Genomic DNA, 17585 nt, shown 5'->3' with positions numbered 1-17585 from the left:
TTTATCATCATGTCTCACAAAAGACATACAGCTGCTGTACAGAGCCTAGAGACACTGGCAAATAGAGGTCACTAAGAGAACCAGTTTCTTCTGAATGGAGAGGATAAACCCGAAGCAGCACCATTATAGAATTCAGAACTCGGTAATTCATAGGAGTGAAAGGGTACATGTTGAAGCACTTCAGTGGAACACTTTAGTGAATAGGACCACCTTTGGTTGAATGATTTCTACTAATCTCATGTAAACTGTAAGATAAAAAGGGATTTACCTGACAGAGGTGGCTACTAGAAATAGATGTTTTGGCAGTCTCCTCTCTCCATTTTAGCTGTAACTTACTACCTATAACCGAAATAAATACATTATTTTTTTTAAATGTATATATATATATGTGTGTGTGTGTGTGTGTGTGTGTGTATATATATATATATATATATATATATATATATATATATATATATATATATATTTGACATCTTGTACCAAAGCAGTGGACTGTTGGCCACTAACAATTTAAGAATATTGCTATGCAAGAGGAGAAATGATCTCAGTGTATCTCAGCCTTGTAGGTATTGTTACAGGGTACACGGTCCTAGATAGAAATTGTGGCTCCAGGCAGCATACTCTTACCAGCCCAGTGGGAAATGTAAGTGCTTGCTCAGTCAAGAGGAGACACTACACCTCCAAAAGACTCCAAGTTTTATCACCCTACTGGGAATTTTGCTGGAATGTTGGTCATATGCATTTAATACTTCCTTTTTGTCCCATGGCAACTTGTCCTTCTGTGCCCTGGATTTTCTATCTTAGACATTTACAGCAGGCCTGATCTATGCTGCTGCTGAGTCACACAGTGGAATTCTCACTGTTTTTACTCAATCACACTGTTTTCCCAGCATGATGTAAAAGTATGATGAAAGAGTAATGTGGTTCGTTTTGGAGCTTTAGGGAGCTAGTGTAGAGGGATACCCATTACAAGATGTAGTCTCTCTGCACCCTAAAAGCTCTAAACTGGAGATAATCAAAGTACAATGACAGTTGTTTGAGATAAAACACATCACACTGTCAGTGTTGGGGATTGATTTGTATCCTGTGTAAAGTTTCTTTGACGAAAGCGCTATGTAAAACCGATGTATTATAATTAGTAATAATGTTCCACTATGTCTGTCTTTATTGTTGAGTTGTTTAACCCATTTTCATTAACTCTTTTCCTTCTTTATCCCGTTTTGCTGCTGCAGTAATCCACTGTGGTGACCCTGGAGTGCCAGCCAATGGAGTGAGGTTGGGCAATGATTTCACCTACAACCACACAGTCAGTTTCCAGTGTTCTCCTGGTTTCAACATGGATGCTGATCGAGCCTCAACTCTTATCTGCACCAAGGACCGCACCTGGAATGGCACCAAACCTCTCTGTAAAGGTACAGTTGTGTAGGAAGATATGAATGACAATACAGTGATGAGATAAATCTAAATAATGACATTAGCTACATAAAAGGAAGGAGGGATTATGGGAGGCTAGAGTGAATGAATGTTATAGATATCCTACTTATTACACTAATACTTACTTGGACATCAATTACACCAATATGCAGAATCCATGAAGTCCTGCAATGCCTCTTTGTCTCCTTGTAGCGATCGTATGCGGTCCACCACCTATCATCCCTAATGGACAGGTTGTTGGTACAGACTTCATCTGGGGCTCTAGCATCAGCTACTCCTGCAACCAAGGTTACCAGCTGTCCCTGCCCACTCTGTTAACATGCCAGGGCAAAGGCAACTGGAGTGGAGAGAAACCCCAGTGCTTCCGTAAGTGGCACCACGTTGGAATGCCCAATTACATTACATCGTCAATTGACGTCTTTCTGACATTTCTTTCACCCAAGTATGTACATTATATGTGTCCCTTGTGGGACATTTCACCCCCCTTGGAAGATATTGAATTAAAACTAAACATAGTTAGTGGGTCACCTCACATTCACCTTTCTTCTCTCTGTCCTCCCTCCTTCTTCATCTTGGCAGCTGTGTTCTGCGGAGACCCAGGGATGCCAGCCCAGGGGAGGCGGGAGGACCGAGGATTCACCTATCTCTCCTCTGTGTCCTTCTCCTGCTACCCTCCCCTTGTCGTGGTGGGATCTTCTAGAAGATATTGTCAATATGATGGCACCTGGAGTGGCACACAACCCTCTTGCATAGGTAAGATACTTGTTTGTTCATCCACATACAGTATAGTTTAACATATTGGATATGTTAAAATACAGTTCTTGATATAGTAATCAATGTAGTGTTATACAGGCAGGCATTTGGTGGTGGTTTTTGGAATCAGTGTGCATGGCAAGTTCTATTTGTATTTACTTTCATATAACACTGATATCAGTGTGAGAGAAGTCTCCCATTGGCCGGCTCCCTTATGTTCTCCCTTTTAGTCCAGATTGCCTTTTGTAATCAAGAAGTAATGCATGCAAAAACCATTTGACCCAGCTAACAAGCTATATTGATTCTGTTTTTCACTTTTGATTGGTGTAATTAAATAAACCAACCCAGAACATGTATTTCACCTGTTTCAGAATAACCATTGATGTAGACATAATGTGGAGAAAATGTAGGTCTGGCAGTGCAAGACTGCACCAGGGGCCCCTTTCACCAAATTGGCAACATGCAAGCTGCGATTTGCAACATGAAATCAATTCCTGTTCTGGAATTATTTCCAAATTTGGCTTATCAAAGCAACCATGCTGCATACATGAGGACAAATTAATCTGCAGTTTGCGAGTGACAAACATTTATGAGACCTTACGCTGCCACCATTTGTGACCTGCATTTAAGCACTGCTTGCAAAACATTTTTATGAAACTGGCCCCAGTATCAAACTTCATACTTTTGATTTGCGCCTGTGTCATCAGAAATACAGAAATATTTGCTGCTGCAGTAAACATCCCTTAGGCAATAAACGTCCTTAAACAAGGAAGAGTAATTCCATTTGACTTGGATGATGCAGTTAGAAGCACTTAAAGAAATCACAAGCTGTGGTCAAAAACAAATTGCGAATAAAGTAAAATATATTGTCCCAGCCCTTAGGTCCATTGTGGTATTTGACGTGCTGTAAAATATGCACACATGCCAACCCTTTGACCTAATAACAGTTAGTTTTAACATGAACTCATTGTAGCCAAAAGTCACCATTAACTCCACTACCTATGCATCATTTATCAGCTGCTGTTGAAGAGCCATAGTGCCAGGCACGTGGGAAAGGTTAAATTAAGATTTATTGAGATGTAATGAATTAGAAATAGAACCTGTGATGTACATTTTCAGTGTGTAGCTAGTGCTGACATTGCTTTACATCATATCCTGCAACACCTCTTAGTTAGCTATAGATTCACTGGAAAGACTGGCCTCTTGTGGCCTTGTGTTCAACTTCTAGATTTGCCCTGAGACTGATTGAAACCTCTTCTAAAGTTCTATTCCTTCTTTAACTTTTTTTGCACTAAACTCAAATAAGAAATATTACTTTTCTCCCTGGCCTATAGCCTTATGAGCTACAATATAATGAAGGCCTTAACTCCTACAGTCAGTATTTCACACCAGATCTCTGAAATATGTAATTTCCTATACAATGTCTCTAAGTTGATTGGTGACATATATTGTTTGTGTGTGTGTGTGTGTGTGTGTGTGTGTGTGTGTGTGTGTGTGTGTGTGTGTGTTTTTCAGATCCCACTCACACTACCTGTGGAGACCCTGGCACTCCTCTCTTTGGAAATCAGAACAACAGTCAAGGCTACCAGGTGTGAATATGTGGTCACATGTGAAATGTAATTCATGTATTGAATAAAGAAGCCTCTGTAACTTTTCATTAAACCCTAAAAGGTTGTTTACATTTAGCCACAGCGTGGACTGCAAGGTTGAATCAGTTATGGCCTCAATATTGATGTTATGAGAAAGTAACATAATTCTCTACATAGTAAAAATGCGATACAGTCAGTGGCCATCAGCATTATTTAGTTTCTCTCATAATTTATACAGAAGTAGGGCAGCAACCTATTTTCATTATCAATTAATCTGCTGATGATTTTTACTGTATGAAACATAAAAAAGAATAGTGATAAAATGCCCATCAGAGCTTCTCACGGCCCAACGTAATGTCAACGTAATGTCCTCAAAGTCGACCAGTTTAAAGAGAGAGTAAAAACTTAGTTAATATACAAATTTAAATTTTAAACAAATACTGATCACTTTTTTGGACTAATAATCCAAAAAACAGTTGATTTTAACAATTTAATGTTATTAAACTGCCTCTTCATTTTGCAAAATCTGCTTGCTTATATGTATAATATGTATGCTCACTGTCCAGTCCACATTCTCACATGCTCATGGGTGTCCTCTTACAGATCAGCAGCACTGTGTTCTTCAACTGTAGAAAGGGCTACTTACTTCAGGGCTCCATTTCTCGCACTTGTCTGCCTAACCTCACTTGGAGTGGTTTTCAACCTGAATGCATTGGTAAGTACACAGTCTACTACTATAATAAAAATGTGTATTATTTAGTTTGCATTACTCAAAATCTGATGCCTACATATCCCATATATTCTTCCTTGATTCCAAACCTCTACCGTGGCTCTCTTTTTCACTTTTTCTCTTCTACCATTTTTTATTTCTTATGTCATTCCTCTGATCCTTCTCCCTTTTCATCTCCTCATCCCAACTTTCACCTGTTTCTCAGTCTCTTCTTCTTTGGTCTCTTTAATCCTTCTCTCCCTCTCTTTCTCCAGCCCACCACTGCAGCCAGCCAGAGCTGTCACCCCAGTCTGATGTGAGAGCCATTGAACTGCCATCCCTTGGCTACACGCTGATCTATACATGTCAGCCTGGCTTCTACTTGGCTGGAGGATCAGAGCATAGGACCTGCAGATCCGATGGGAGCTGGACAGGGAAACCCCCTCTCTGTGCAGGTATAAACATGGTTACAGTACATCCATAAGAGAACATAAGAGAAATACCTGGTATTACATATGCAAATACATGCACACACATGCCTTCTTTTTGCGTTTGCAGCTGCAAAATTTCTACAATACAAGATACAATTCTAAAAGACTAGAGTGAATGCCAATACACACACAAGCACAAACACGCTCATAGATACATTCACCAAACCTCATAACACTACACGTGTGTGCACATGGCGACCCACTTTCCCACACAGATGTATTAAACACTTGAAACACTTCACCTCATATTCATAATGTGCTGTTTCCATTAGCAGTCTCTATTGAAACCACTGGGGTCTGTTCTAATGCCGGATTCAGTGGTGACTCAGGTTGGGAAATTGGGGATTCAGCTAATGTTGATGAATAGCAGTGTTAACACTTGCTTATTCTCAGACACATGCCGGAGTAGGATGGCCCATCCATCACACAATTACATTTCATGGAATTACACACACACATACACACACACAGATACTTTAACACACACAGCACACACACAAGCTTTGAAACATTAACAAGGGTGCAAAACCTGATTAGGCCAATGCATCCCATTGATTAGGTTAGCAGAAGTACCTCTTATAAATGGTGAGGCAGTGTTAACAAGGTCTAGCAGACAAATAGACTGGCATTAAGACACCCCCAAGCATTGGCCTAAATACATATAGGAAACAAATAGAGTCATTGACACACAATTATCTAGGGTAGACAAATGCTAATAGCTTAAAGAGAAAGACGTACCAGAGGGGGATATCAGTGTGATGGATTCCATGCCAAGCCGTTGCTGAAATATAGAAGGGGATGTTTTTTTTTAAGGCCATGCCATTACGAGTGAAGGAAAGAAAGAGAACTGGGCTTAGCACGTACAGGATATTAACAGCGCCTGTAGGCGCAGTGATGGAAGGGAAGCTCAAAAGACTGGCAGCTAATAAAGTACAAGGCTGTGGAAGGGTGTGCGCATGTGTGTTTGTGTCTGTATACATTTATCCAAGGTGATGTTTGTGCTCATAAACTACCATCAGTATACCTGTCTTTGTTTGTAGTGGCATGTAAAGCCCTCTTCGCCCTGTTTGCCTGTGTGGGTGTATGTTTACTACTGTGGTGTAGCCCTGCAGTCCTGTGTGAGCAGTAAGGCATTATTATAGTGCTTCCCTTGAAGCTGTAAAAATGTGTCTCTAACTTAGCCATAGCCCCACAGGTACAGCCGGGCTGCTCTTTGACATACGAGTTGAGTCCTGTCGCAGGCAGCCTCACTCTGTCCACCACAGTGGTTATTGGTCATGGACGTAGACAGGAAGTGCTGATAGTGACATCCTCCTACTGCAATTACCTTAGGGCTGTTTAAAGAGAAAATTGTATTTTCTATTTTCATTGCCTGGGGCATGCCCTGTGTACAGGATAAACTTGTACATTATTATTTGAGTTAATTATGTTTTGTTATGCTTTTTAGCTGATAATCGCCCAAGTGGTGAGAGCCCAGTGGGGACAGTGCAGGAGCCACCCTCCAAATTGCCAGGTAGGACAGGTCTTTCTTATATTTTTAAATGCATTAACTAATATTTCTTTGAAATATTTGGTTTGTATGTGGTTCTCAGTGGGAATATTTCTTCTGAATAGCGGATGGGGACTCTCATCAAATAAAGTTTAATTTTGCTTTACTTTGATTCACTTGTATCTAAATTACAGTATGTATAAGGTGTCATTCTCACTGCTGCTAACTCACACCCTGTTAACTGATTTCACTGATTATCACCTCACATAAGCTTGAAGGTATACTAACAAGTAAAGACACCTGGCACTTTGTTGTTGACAAAAACATAGTATCTTTGCCTCCTCACTCTCCCGCCTTTGCCTATTTCAGTCCCTGGTGGCGTATTTGCTAAGAACTCTCTCTGGAGGGGATCCTATGAGTACCTGGGGAAGAAGCAGCCGGCCATGCTCAGCATCACTGCCTTTGAACCCTTTAGCAACCGGGTTAACGGGACACTCATTGACCACAGCGGAGTAGAACTCAAACTGGCCGGTTGGTACACAACAAGCAGAAGTCACGATCAAGACCTTCAAAAAACGTTCACACATATATACATGACTTAATTATCATATCAGAGACCCACAGTGTTGGGTTTTATCCAAACAGACAATGTCAGATAAATTCAGTGATGACAAGGAGCAAGAAAACATTGTGGTCCCTCCATAGAGTAGATCATTGCTGCTGTTACTGAACAGCAGACATTTAATTTTTTTTTCCTGTGGCATAATCACCATGCAGCTGTGATCATTAAGACACAAATTTGCATCCGTAACGGCTTGGACACTTCACTTTTCTGTACCTGGGTGCTATCTATCTTCATCAAAGTGTAGTAAAAATTATTTTCTGCAGCTACAGATTGCCACACTCCCCAGTGAAAGTAATGTTGCTGATTCAGACGTATACATTATTGTTGTGTTCACACAATATACAAATTACATTGCATTATTGTTAGGTCATTTAGTATGAATCTTCACATCAAATACAGCCATGGTCTCAGGTAAACATACTTCCTTTTTTTGCCAGCCTTTCATAACCTGGTATTGAATAAATCATGTACTTAAAGGATTCATCTTGTGATACTCTATAGTTGTCTAAATGTGAATGAAAAGACCAAAACCAATAAGGAATGGATCCTACTAACAAGTATTGCCTGTGCAGGCAAAGCCTGAAATATCTTATTCCTCTGTGCCATGGAGCACCATTTTTGTCCAAAAACTATTAAAAACACATCAGTGAGCCACACTGTTACACTGGGTGACATGTTGCTTCATCAATAATATAAGTAAGTTAAATGAGATTTATTATACAGTTTTGGTGACATGGCATCCATCCATTCATTTTCCTTTGAGTCCACGAGGTTTATTCTGACAGAAGGTCATGCAAATTCAAGAATTTCATTGTCTTCTGTTATAGTCTTACAGGCAAAGTGCTAATGAAGTTAGCAAACAGGAGGAAGCCACAATGTGTAATGCAATGTTTGCTCACAGATTTGTATTTATGTATGACTAAACTAAAAAATTAACACAATCTAGATGGAATTTCTATCCTTATATTGCTACTAAAGATATATTTGTGTTTGAGCTCCAGTCAAGACTGCAGTAAGACTTTCTGTTAACAAATAAGGGCTGCTAGTGTAACATATATCGCATAATCCTATTCAGTTAGTCTAAGTGTGGCGGTTGCTCTAAATAACTGTTAACTGTTTTTTGTAGGTACATATAAGAAGGAGGAGGCTCAACTGCTGCTACAGGTCCACCAGATCAAAGGCCCTGTGGAGATCTTTGTAAACAAGTTCAAAATCGACAACTGGGCCCTAGACGGACATGTAAGTGCAAGTCCAGAGTCAGGTTCAATACAACACCTCTCTTTGTAACGGCAAAGGTGTAACATCACACTCACACACCCAAACACCTTTATTGTGAAATATGCACAAGCAGACATGCACACTAACCTTGTCACTCTGGGGAGATGGAGGGCCCACCAAGAGTTTTCTCTTTAATTAAAATGTCAGTTAAATCATTGCCTGGTAATCAGGACTCGACAGACCCCCCTCCACTCCTCTCTCCCATATTATCCCCCAACCACAGGCACCTCTAATGCACACCCACTTCAGATATAATTAAAAAAGCAGGTCACAGTATATGTGTGCATGTGTGTGCGCCACTGTGTGGGTTTTATGTGCATGTTTCACAAGCCTCACGTCACTTGAGTGTTTACGTACAAGCGTGTTGTGCAAAGTGAAGTATTCCTCGTGTGTAACACGGTTGTGTGTGAGCAGCGCAGCTGAGTGTGTTTATGTTTGTGGTGGTGAGCAAAAACAAAAACACGTCATATTAAATGTCAGCTATAAGAGCTCCTTTGACATGATATTTCATTTTCTGCGTCCACCAGCTGCTGACACTTTGATGATACTCTTCTTTGTTAAGCCTGGATGTGACACATAACGTGTCTGTCTTACATTCCTCTCTCTTCCTAGGTTTCCTACATCTCTTCATCCAACTCCTTTGTGTACCAGGGATTTGTCAGAGGGAAAGGCTTTGGCCAATTTGGTCTCCAGAGACTGGGTGAGTGAGCTGTCCACTAGGTTAAAGAAACCTCTGTGACCAAGTGGTCTCCTGGGGGAAGACTGTCAACGTTTTTTTTTTTTTCCTGTCTGGATTTTTATCACAGAAATCTTTCACTTAAAATATGTGTTGCATCTGTCAGGTTAGCTGTAAGTGCTTTCACAGCAGCTGTGTTGGATTTATCATTTATTTACCTCTACCAATATGAAAACACTTTTGGAGAATGTGGCTACGAATCCAACACAGTTTAAAAACATGGTTAATATTCAGAAAATGACATTCACCCACAGACACACACACACACACACAGTTACAGAAAATCTTTCCTTCTGGAGTTTGTGGGTTGGGTGTTGATGCCTGTGGAGTCTTTGTCCTATCAAGTAACCCCACATATTGCAGTTTTGATACAGTAGATATCCATTCTTGCCTGTTTGTCATTCTTTTAGTTTCTTTAATGACTTCAGCTATGCTGTCATAGATATAGAAATTTTTTTCTAAAGGCTGCAGCTATCCAAATATTCTGCTTCATGTTTGTGACCTAGAAATTCCAACCATATGATCCTCCCCACTACAATTTGTAGACACCAAATCTTTTACACCCTGTCTCCATGGATCAGAATGGGTGCTGCAGTCAAGCTGTGCGTGCGTGCGTGTGTGTGTGTAGATTTTTTTCATCTTGATGGTTTGATGCACCTGTACCTGCAAACACTCCCCACTGCTCGGTCTGAACTAAATAAAGCCCACATTGAAGAGAAACATATGTAATATAACATCTACAAAATAAAAAAATGGGGAATTGGCTTTTTAGATTTTTGCCAGTTCACAACATTGGTTTACTGCTGCCACCCACTGTTAAAATACAGTTAAAAATGTCCATGGTATGTTTGAACATTAATTGATCTATGTAAAATGCTAAAAATGCCATGAGAGATAGAGAAAGGTTTTTGACGTTAAACATAATTTCTTCTTCATCAATTTTCAAGTTTTTCTACCAATCCACACAAGTTGGACTTGATCTCACTCCTGAGTGGACACACAAGATTGCAGAGTAATCTGATATGCATTAGATGTACTTATGTGTTCTCCCAGTACAAAACCCTTCATCAGCCATCGGTGGTGGTTAATTAAAAACTTCACATAGCCTCTCAGTCCCTGTGGTACATTTTGTTCAGGTTGGGATGCTATACATGAAATAAAATCCTCTACATTTACATTTCTTATCCAATACTTCGTAGGTGACATAGATGTTATATAATTCATTGAAAACAGCTAAGCAGATAATGCTTGTGCTGCTGCTTTTGCTGTTTTCTTTTTGCAAATGCTGGTGAGGGGCACAGACTTTACAGGAATACAGCAGCTTTTGAAGCAAAACCCATATTGGCTGCAAGACAGACTGAAGAGCAGAAGTTTAGGTGGTGCAAAAATAGATCAGATATGGAATTGGTGTTAACTAGGGATGAAACTGAGTTTGGTATGTACCTTGGTTTTAGATCACAGTTTGGTACATTCTTTTAAGTTTTTTGAAAAATGTCAACACTTAAAAGTTGCTCATGGCCATAAATCTTACTGTAATAGTTAACCCCTGGAGTCTGAGGTTAATTTAAGACACTGTGATGATTTTGGCATGCTCTCATATTGTTGTCAGTTTGAACAAATAGTATTTTCAAAGTCACATGACTTTTTTTGTATTCAGCACTAATATCTAAGTAATGTATTTAATGATTCTACTTTAGAAAAAAATAATTTGAACCTATAGCAAACCTTTCACTTGCAGCTGGTTAAAATATTCTAAAATAAATTATTCCAGAGAAATACGGCAGAGTGAAAAGTGTGCCAACCAAGCCCTGGTCTCCTCTATTACTGTCCCTCTTATTATTCATAGCTCAGAGCTCACTGCAGAGAGAGAAGATAGAAATATTGCTTTTCTACATGTTTAAGCCTGTTGAACAGGCTTTTTAACCGCAAAGGTTTTATTGCACTGACAGTATCAAGCTAATGTTAGTTACTAGTGTGTGTGTGTGTGTGTGTGTGTGTGTGTGTGTGTGTGTGTGTGTGTGTGTGTGTGTGTGTGTGTGTGTGTGTGTGTGTGTGTGTGTGTGTCTGCGTGTGTGTGTGTGTGTCTGCATGTCTGTGTGTGTCTGCGTGTCTGTGTGTGGAGTGCAGACATCACCGTTCAGTGTCGTCCAAGATATGAGGTCTCGTGCTTTCAGTGTTGTTCCATGACGTCTTTCTGTCTTCCTAGCCATCTTCCAAAATGCAAAGCTTGTCTTCAAATACATTATGCCTAAACTTGCTCAGTATTTAGTATTTCATAGCATTGTCCTGTGAGACTTAGATCTTCCCGCATTACTGAAAGTAATGGGGATGTGAATAGAGATGCAAATATGGGGGTTGGGTTTGTGTTGTTCCTGTGGAATGTGTACATGTGTATTTCATTTATTTCAGACACTTCTTAAACAATAATTTGTTTTTTCATTAGAATTATTAAACAGAAAACAATGAGGCATGAGGCAATTCATGTGTTTAAGATGAAACTGGTGGGAAAAACGGATTCCAGGGGGTTAAGGCACTCAAATACTGGCATGTTGTCAACAAGAAAAAAAAGAAACATCCCAAATGTCTATAATGTAAGTGTAATTGCTCCATCATAGGGATGCAAAAGGGCGGTAAATTTCCGGAAACTTTCCATGGAAAGTTTAGCTGGGGAAACATTCCAATTTGGAAACTTGCATGGGAATAAATGGGAATTAATGGGAATAAACTGGATATTTTTAATATTGCTTTCCATGGAAAGTTTAGCTGGGGAATTTTGGAAACATTCCACTTTGGAAACTTTCATGGGAATTAATGGAAATTATGGGAATTTGGATGGGATGTAGTCCTTGGACTCAAATGCAGTACTGTCTTCAATCAGCTTCAATCAGCTGTAGAATGTTGGATTCTAGAAATGATCTGTGCAGTGGGTGTGGCCTCAATAGCCCTGCAGTAGGCTAAGTAGTAACCCAAACCATTGACCTTTAGCTTAACATATGAAGGTAGCTAGCATGCTGCCTTTGATTTACTATGGTTATATGCATGCTAAGCAAACCATCAGCACTATCTATTGTTTCCAGCCTATCAAGAACAAGTGGGCTATACAGTTAACACACATTAATAGCAATGGGTTATGTATTAAAAACTAAATGTTGGCCAGTATGTAGTAGTCTATTCTGATTACTGCATGTGTGCATGTCATTGATGAATATAGAGAGGACGTTCAACTGAAGGTGCATTAAATCAGGTGGTTTTAACCAAGATTATGCTGCAAGATGTTTGTTTTTTTCAACTTTTTTAAGTTCCCTGTTATAGACTAACAGTATTATAACAAGCAATATTAAAAATATTCAGTTTATTCCCATTAATTCCCATTTATTCACGTTAATTCCTGTTAATTCCTGTGGAAAGTTTCTAACTTTGAAAATTTTGCAACCCTACTCCATCCTAAGGCTCCGATCTGCTCTCTGAAAACTGGTGCATTGTGAAAACTTTGCAGTTAGAACTCGCGCGGCAGAGTTTCTGTTCCGTGCGTGTGAGTAGTAGACATAAATAGACTATTTTGACAGTAATTGTTTGGGTCATAGGGCTTATTGGACCGAGAAAGTTGCATACATGTACCTGAACTAAATGTCCTGTACCGAACGGTTTGGGCCGAATACACGTACTGTTAGAGCCTTAGTGTTAACACAGATTAAGTGTGTGTATTCACAGTGAAAGTTATGTGAATATATTGAAAGTGGATGTGAAAATCCGCTGTAATGAGAGACGTGTTTGAACAGCAGGTGCAGAGCCCCCCCCCCCCACAGCACACTGATAGAGCAAACATGTCTTTATTAATACAGAGGTCTGGGGCTGGTGCCAGGGCATTCAGGTGTATGTGTGTTTACGTGTGTATGAAGAAAGCGGATGGGGGGTGGGTTGGACGTCTTGGAAATAATCCTACTGAGTTTGTCAAGATTTTCCTGTTTTGTTTTAACTCAGTGGTAGTGTAGTTTGCTTGCATGGGTGTGTTTGTGCATCTGTTTGTGTGCTCATGCAGCAGGGGGTTGATTGGCAAACACCACAGAACCCACTAATTGAATTCTTTCTTGTTTGTCACTCGTCCTTTATTGGAGCTTTTTTGGCATTCTGTGGCAAACAGGTGTGCTGTCACTACTCCGCTGTTGCAGACACACGTACACACCTCCATAAATTAGAGAATGAATCTGAAGTGACTTAATAGCTATCAGCCTTTGATGTCAGTAATTAAGAGTAATTGTTAGGATAATGTAATTTAATGTTCCCAGGGGGAAAAAATGAAAATAAAGCATAGTAATAAACTTTTTTCTTTCTTTTTTTTTAAGTCACTTGTCTACTCAGTCTATTATTGTAAAGTGGAGCCTGGAGTTTCTGTTTATTTGCCTTAAACGTTTATCACAAGTTCTTGGCAGAAGATGAGGAGGATAATTTCCCTTTTTGTTTCTTTTAATTGTTATTTGTGGGCTATAATTATAATGTCTACTGCTGAAGTGGTATTGTACTGAAGTAATGCTTAAGCAAGGGCTCGTCATCCTATCTTTTTTTTTCTCCTCCAGAGAGTTTAGATCCCGGCCGAGAAAACACAGGCTACAACTTTGCGTCCAACAGCAGTTCAGTGGCGGCAGCCATCCTAGTGCCTTTTATAGCCATGATCATTGCAGGCTTTGCTCTGTACCTCTACAAACACAGGTAAGGTTAACACTATTTTGCAATACTCGATGAATGATTAGCAGAATATGGATATATATGCAGTTTCATATCGTTTTCTACTGTTGGTCAGACAAAAATAGATATTCAAAACTTGAGTTGTTTTTACTACACGCCAATATTTTATAGTCTTAACAATTCACTAATTAATAAAAAAAAAAGAATCAATAGATTAATCAATAATGAAAATAATTGTTAATAATAATGTTAGTTGTAGCCCTAATCCATATTATGATGCATAGCTTAGCTGTATACTTGATATACTGTGTCTACCCCTAATATGAACTGATCTCATTGTTTGTTATATTGATTCATTTAATTTCAGAAGAAGACCCAAAGTCCCCTTCAATGGTTACGTGGGCCATGAGAACACTAACGGACGAGCTACGTTCGAGAACCCCATGTATGACCGCAACATCCAGCCCACTGACATCATGGCCAATGAGACAGAGTTCACAGTCAGCACAGTGTGCACAGCTGTATAGCAACTGCTTCCTCCAGAGGTAAGAATCATGGCACCACCAGGTAATGTGGCTTTATGAAAAAGTAAGGACTTAGGCATCCTTGGATCCACATTTCTGTGAAAGTAGATGAAGTTATCACCTTGTGGCGAGCTTTAGCTAATCACACATCCAAGGCATCGAAACTGCTGAAGCAACAAGACATAGATTCTCAGAATCCAGTTGCAAACCAAACCTTTTACACCGTCCCGCTAGAATTTTCTGATAATAGAAAATTGTATTTTTCTTTTTTTTTCTGCTGCATTTCCTTTGATCTGGATCTCTCATATTAATTAATTTTGTTTGGTTTATTTATACTTTATGGAAAGAGATAGAATATATATTTGTTTATTTTCACACTGATGAGAATATTGCATTAATGCTTTTATCTTCTCTCTTCTCTGTGATTTCCCTAACTCCATTCTTTCGGTTATTTATCACCTTTTTTCTGTCTATTTCCCGTTAACCATCTTGCTTTTCTGTCTATATTTTCTTCTCCTACCATCTCTTGTCTTGTCATTTTCCCCACACACCCTTCACCTATTACATCCATTCATTCATCCTGGAGTCAGTTAGGGGAGAAGAAGTGCACCACATCTTCGCCCGCCTGCCGACAGAGGATATCCATAGTTCCTGTAGCAAAGGGCAAGACAAAGATTATTTTATCTGCTGAAATACATTCAAGAAACATCTCCAGTGGCAAAGGCTCTTACCCGCAGGAGACGAGAAAAAAAAAGAAACCATTTGAAGACAACGACTGTAACAAATGCCCACAACAAAATGCTTTTTGTAACTTCATGGTTTCTTGATCATTTTCCATATTTTGAGGAAAAGCTTCCACCTGAAACTGCAGCCGGCAGTAATGCTGGAAGCTAAGCTGTGATGACTTTCCTCACCACCCTCCGCCTAAACCCAAAGGGAATTTCATGGTCAACTTTAAGTCTAGAAATTGACCTGTAGCTAACAGATCTCTGTGCAAGTTAACTGTATGGCGGACAGTGTTGGCCTGTCAAAGACAGACAGTCTGGACTGTTTCGATTCCCTCTTCTCTCTGCTTTCATTTGCTTTTTTTTCGTTCTCTTTTTATACGCTGCTTGCTTTCTGTGATGAGTAATTGGGAAACCTGTTTTTCCCCCAACCGTCTGCTCCTGAGGCTGTTGAAAGGCCCTACATCTCTGGCAGAGGATAAATAAAAAATTCAGTAAGTTTTGAAGGCCATGTTGGAGACATATTCCATTGCTACTTTTTGAGCTTAACTCAGTCCTCTTTTCTTTTTTGAAGCAGGGATAAAATTCTTCTTGCTGAGGCAGCTGTGTCCAGAGCAGGGGTTAAAAGGTAGCTAGGGCTGCTGAAAAAAGCACTTAGTGAGGGTGTAGAGAGAATTTATGTGTATATGTGTGTGTGTGTGTGTGTGTGTGTGTGTGTGTGTGTGTGTGTGTGTGTGTGTGTGTGTGTGTGTGTGTGCACATGTGTATGTGTTTCTGCACACATTTTTGGTGGCAACTGCAATCTACCCAAAAAATCTCTTGTCTGTTTTGTCCCCAAAGAATCTACCAAACAAACCAAGACAAATGTCTCCACGTTTATTTTATTTTATAGTAAGTAAATTCTGAGGATTGGGTTAAGGATTATCACTATACCTGGGTGCTCTGGTCACCAATAAAACAAACAGCAACCCATAAAAATACAAATAAAGACTGTATAGACCCACTGAAACAAATAAAACTAAAGGCAGTGTCAGTCTTTAGTTTCATCTTTCCCCTGTTTTCTCTTTGTTTGTAGTGATCCATTTGCAATCACTTTACATGTTTGTGTCTGGGAGAGACTGAAAAGAAGGTGTGGATAGACAAATCCACCTTTCTAGCTGATCCACCTAAATCAAAATGTTAAGAGGCAATCATCTCAAATTTGCTTCACATAAGCATCGGTTACGATTTTCCTGCCTCTGTTGCTCTGAGGCACTTGAGGAGATAAAGACGTTGGCTGGGTCAAAGTAGGGATGTTATCTGCGATACAGTTTGTTTCCATGGATATATAAATGCCTTGGGACAAAGCTGTCCCAAGGCAACAAAGCTGTACTGTAGCACCAAGCATGTTACAGAACAACACGCAGCGCATTTTCTTTGCAAGACTCACAAGTCTGATGTGAAATTCTTTATTTTTAATCCCAGGTCACGTTTCTACTAGAGATGCACCGATTGACCGGAATTGGCCGATTTTCACGTGACCGGCCATCACCGGCGACCTGCCGGTCAGTCTGACATATGCCGATTTTATGCCGGTCAAATGCACTTGGGCACCGCATGATTAACATCGCGCAACATGAGCGCACCGCCGCTCAGTCAGCTGTTTATGAAATGTCATAAAGTCGTAATTACGGCTCTGCAGAGCCGTCTGCTCTACTGATCTCAGGCGAACGGTCAGCCGCTGTCTCTCTCCCCTCTGACGCTGAACAACTGGAACATGAAAACCGCACTCACGTGGGTCCCGTGAAAATTGACAGCTACAGTTTATCGGAAAATAGTATTGGACACACTGACTTTGATGAATTTACTGTTTATCAGACCCCAGATGAGACAAGAAGCTAACGTTAGCGAACGCTGCAGTCCCTCTGCCGCCCCCGCTGCAAAAAAGAAAAAGAGAGACGCTGTATTCCTCCGACACGCTGTATTAACGTTACTGTTTAAAATGCTTTCCAGGTTAGTGGGGATGCATACCGCTCCAAACCAACATTAAAAACGTAGTAATCTTCCCGCGTTTAGTTTGTTGTTAAACTGTGTGTAAAATGAGCGGTGACGTTAAATCATCTGTATGACGTTTATGTTTTCAGGTAACGTTACTGTTGACGTTCAAACAGGCCTGCGTGTGTGTTTTGAGAAATATCTTTATACTGCAAGACTATATTTATTTAATTTTTTATTTGTTTTATATATATATATATATATATATATATATATATATATATATATATATATATATATATATATATATATATATATTATATATATGTGATATTGGATGTGAGAAGAAGGAAATGGTTCTAACATTGCGCTTTAGATGTGTGTGAATGTCCCACACCAGGAGTCATTTATATAGTTCTGTTTTATAGTGATCCATTATCGATTCAAAAAATGTTGTATTAAAAAGAATATAGAAAATAAATATTTGTGTGTGGTGGAACGTGGTTAGAAAATATGAAATCAGAATCGGCTAAAATCGGTATCGGCAGTTCAAACTCAATGAAAAATCGGAATCG

The 17585-nt window shown here is 39.6% G+C and overlaps 1 protein-coding gene across 1 annotated transcript in view; it reads left to right on the top strand.

Moving 5' to 3' along the window:
- Positions 1 to 16745, top strand: part of csmd2 (CUB and Sushi multiple domains 2) — a 282360-nt gene extending 265615 nt beyond the window's left edge. The window contains exons 60-72 of the mRNA XM_028597331.1: positions 1233 to 1412; positions 1627 to 1800; positions 2014 to 2187; positions 3703 to 3776; positions 4380 to 4491; positions 4761 to 4940; positions 6424 to 6489; positions 6835 to 6996; positions 8217 to 8329; positions 8981 to 9068; positions 13679 to 13811; positions 14155 to 14332; positions 14902 to 16745. Coding sequence (XP_028453132.1) covers positions 1233 to 1412; positions 1627 to 1800; positions 2014 to 2187; positions 3703 to 3776; positions 4380 to 4491; positions 4761 to 4940; positions 6424 to 6489; positions 6835 to 6996; positions 8217 to 8329; positions 8981 to 9068; positions 13679 to 13811; positions 14155 to 14314 — 1616 coding nt within the window. The 3' untranslated portion in view covers positions 14315 to 14332; positions 14902 to 16745. The remainder of the gene's footprint in view (positions 1 to 1232; positions 1413 to 1626; positions 1801 to 2013; positions 2188 to 3702; positions 3777 to 4379; positions 4492 to 4760; positions 4941 to 6423; positions 6490 to 6834; positions 6997 to 8216; positions 8330 to 8980; positions 9069 to 13678; positions 13812 to 14154; positions 14333 to 14901) is intronic.
- The last annotated feature ends 840 nt before the right edge of the window (positions 16746 to 17585 follow it).

Source organism: Perca flavescens, chromosome 14, assembly GCF_004354835.1.
Source record: "Perca flavescens isolate YP-PL-M2 chromosome 14, PFLA_1.0, whole genome shotgun sequence".
In the NCBI taxonomy this organism is placed as follows: Eukaryota; Metazoa; Chordata; class Actinopteri; order Perciformes; family Percidae; genus Perca; species Perca flavescens.
Note: the sequence above shows the minus strand (reverse complement) of the source record. Positions and strands in the feature narration are given on the sequence as shown.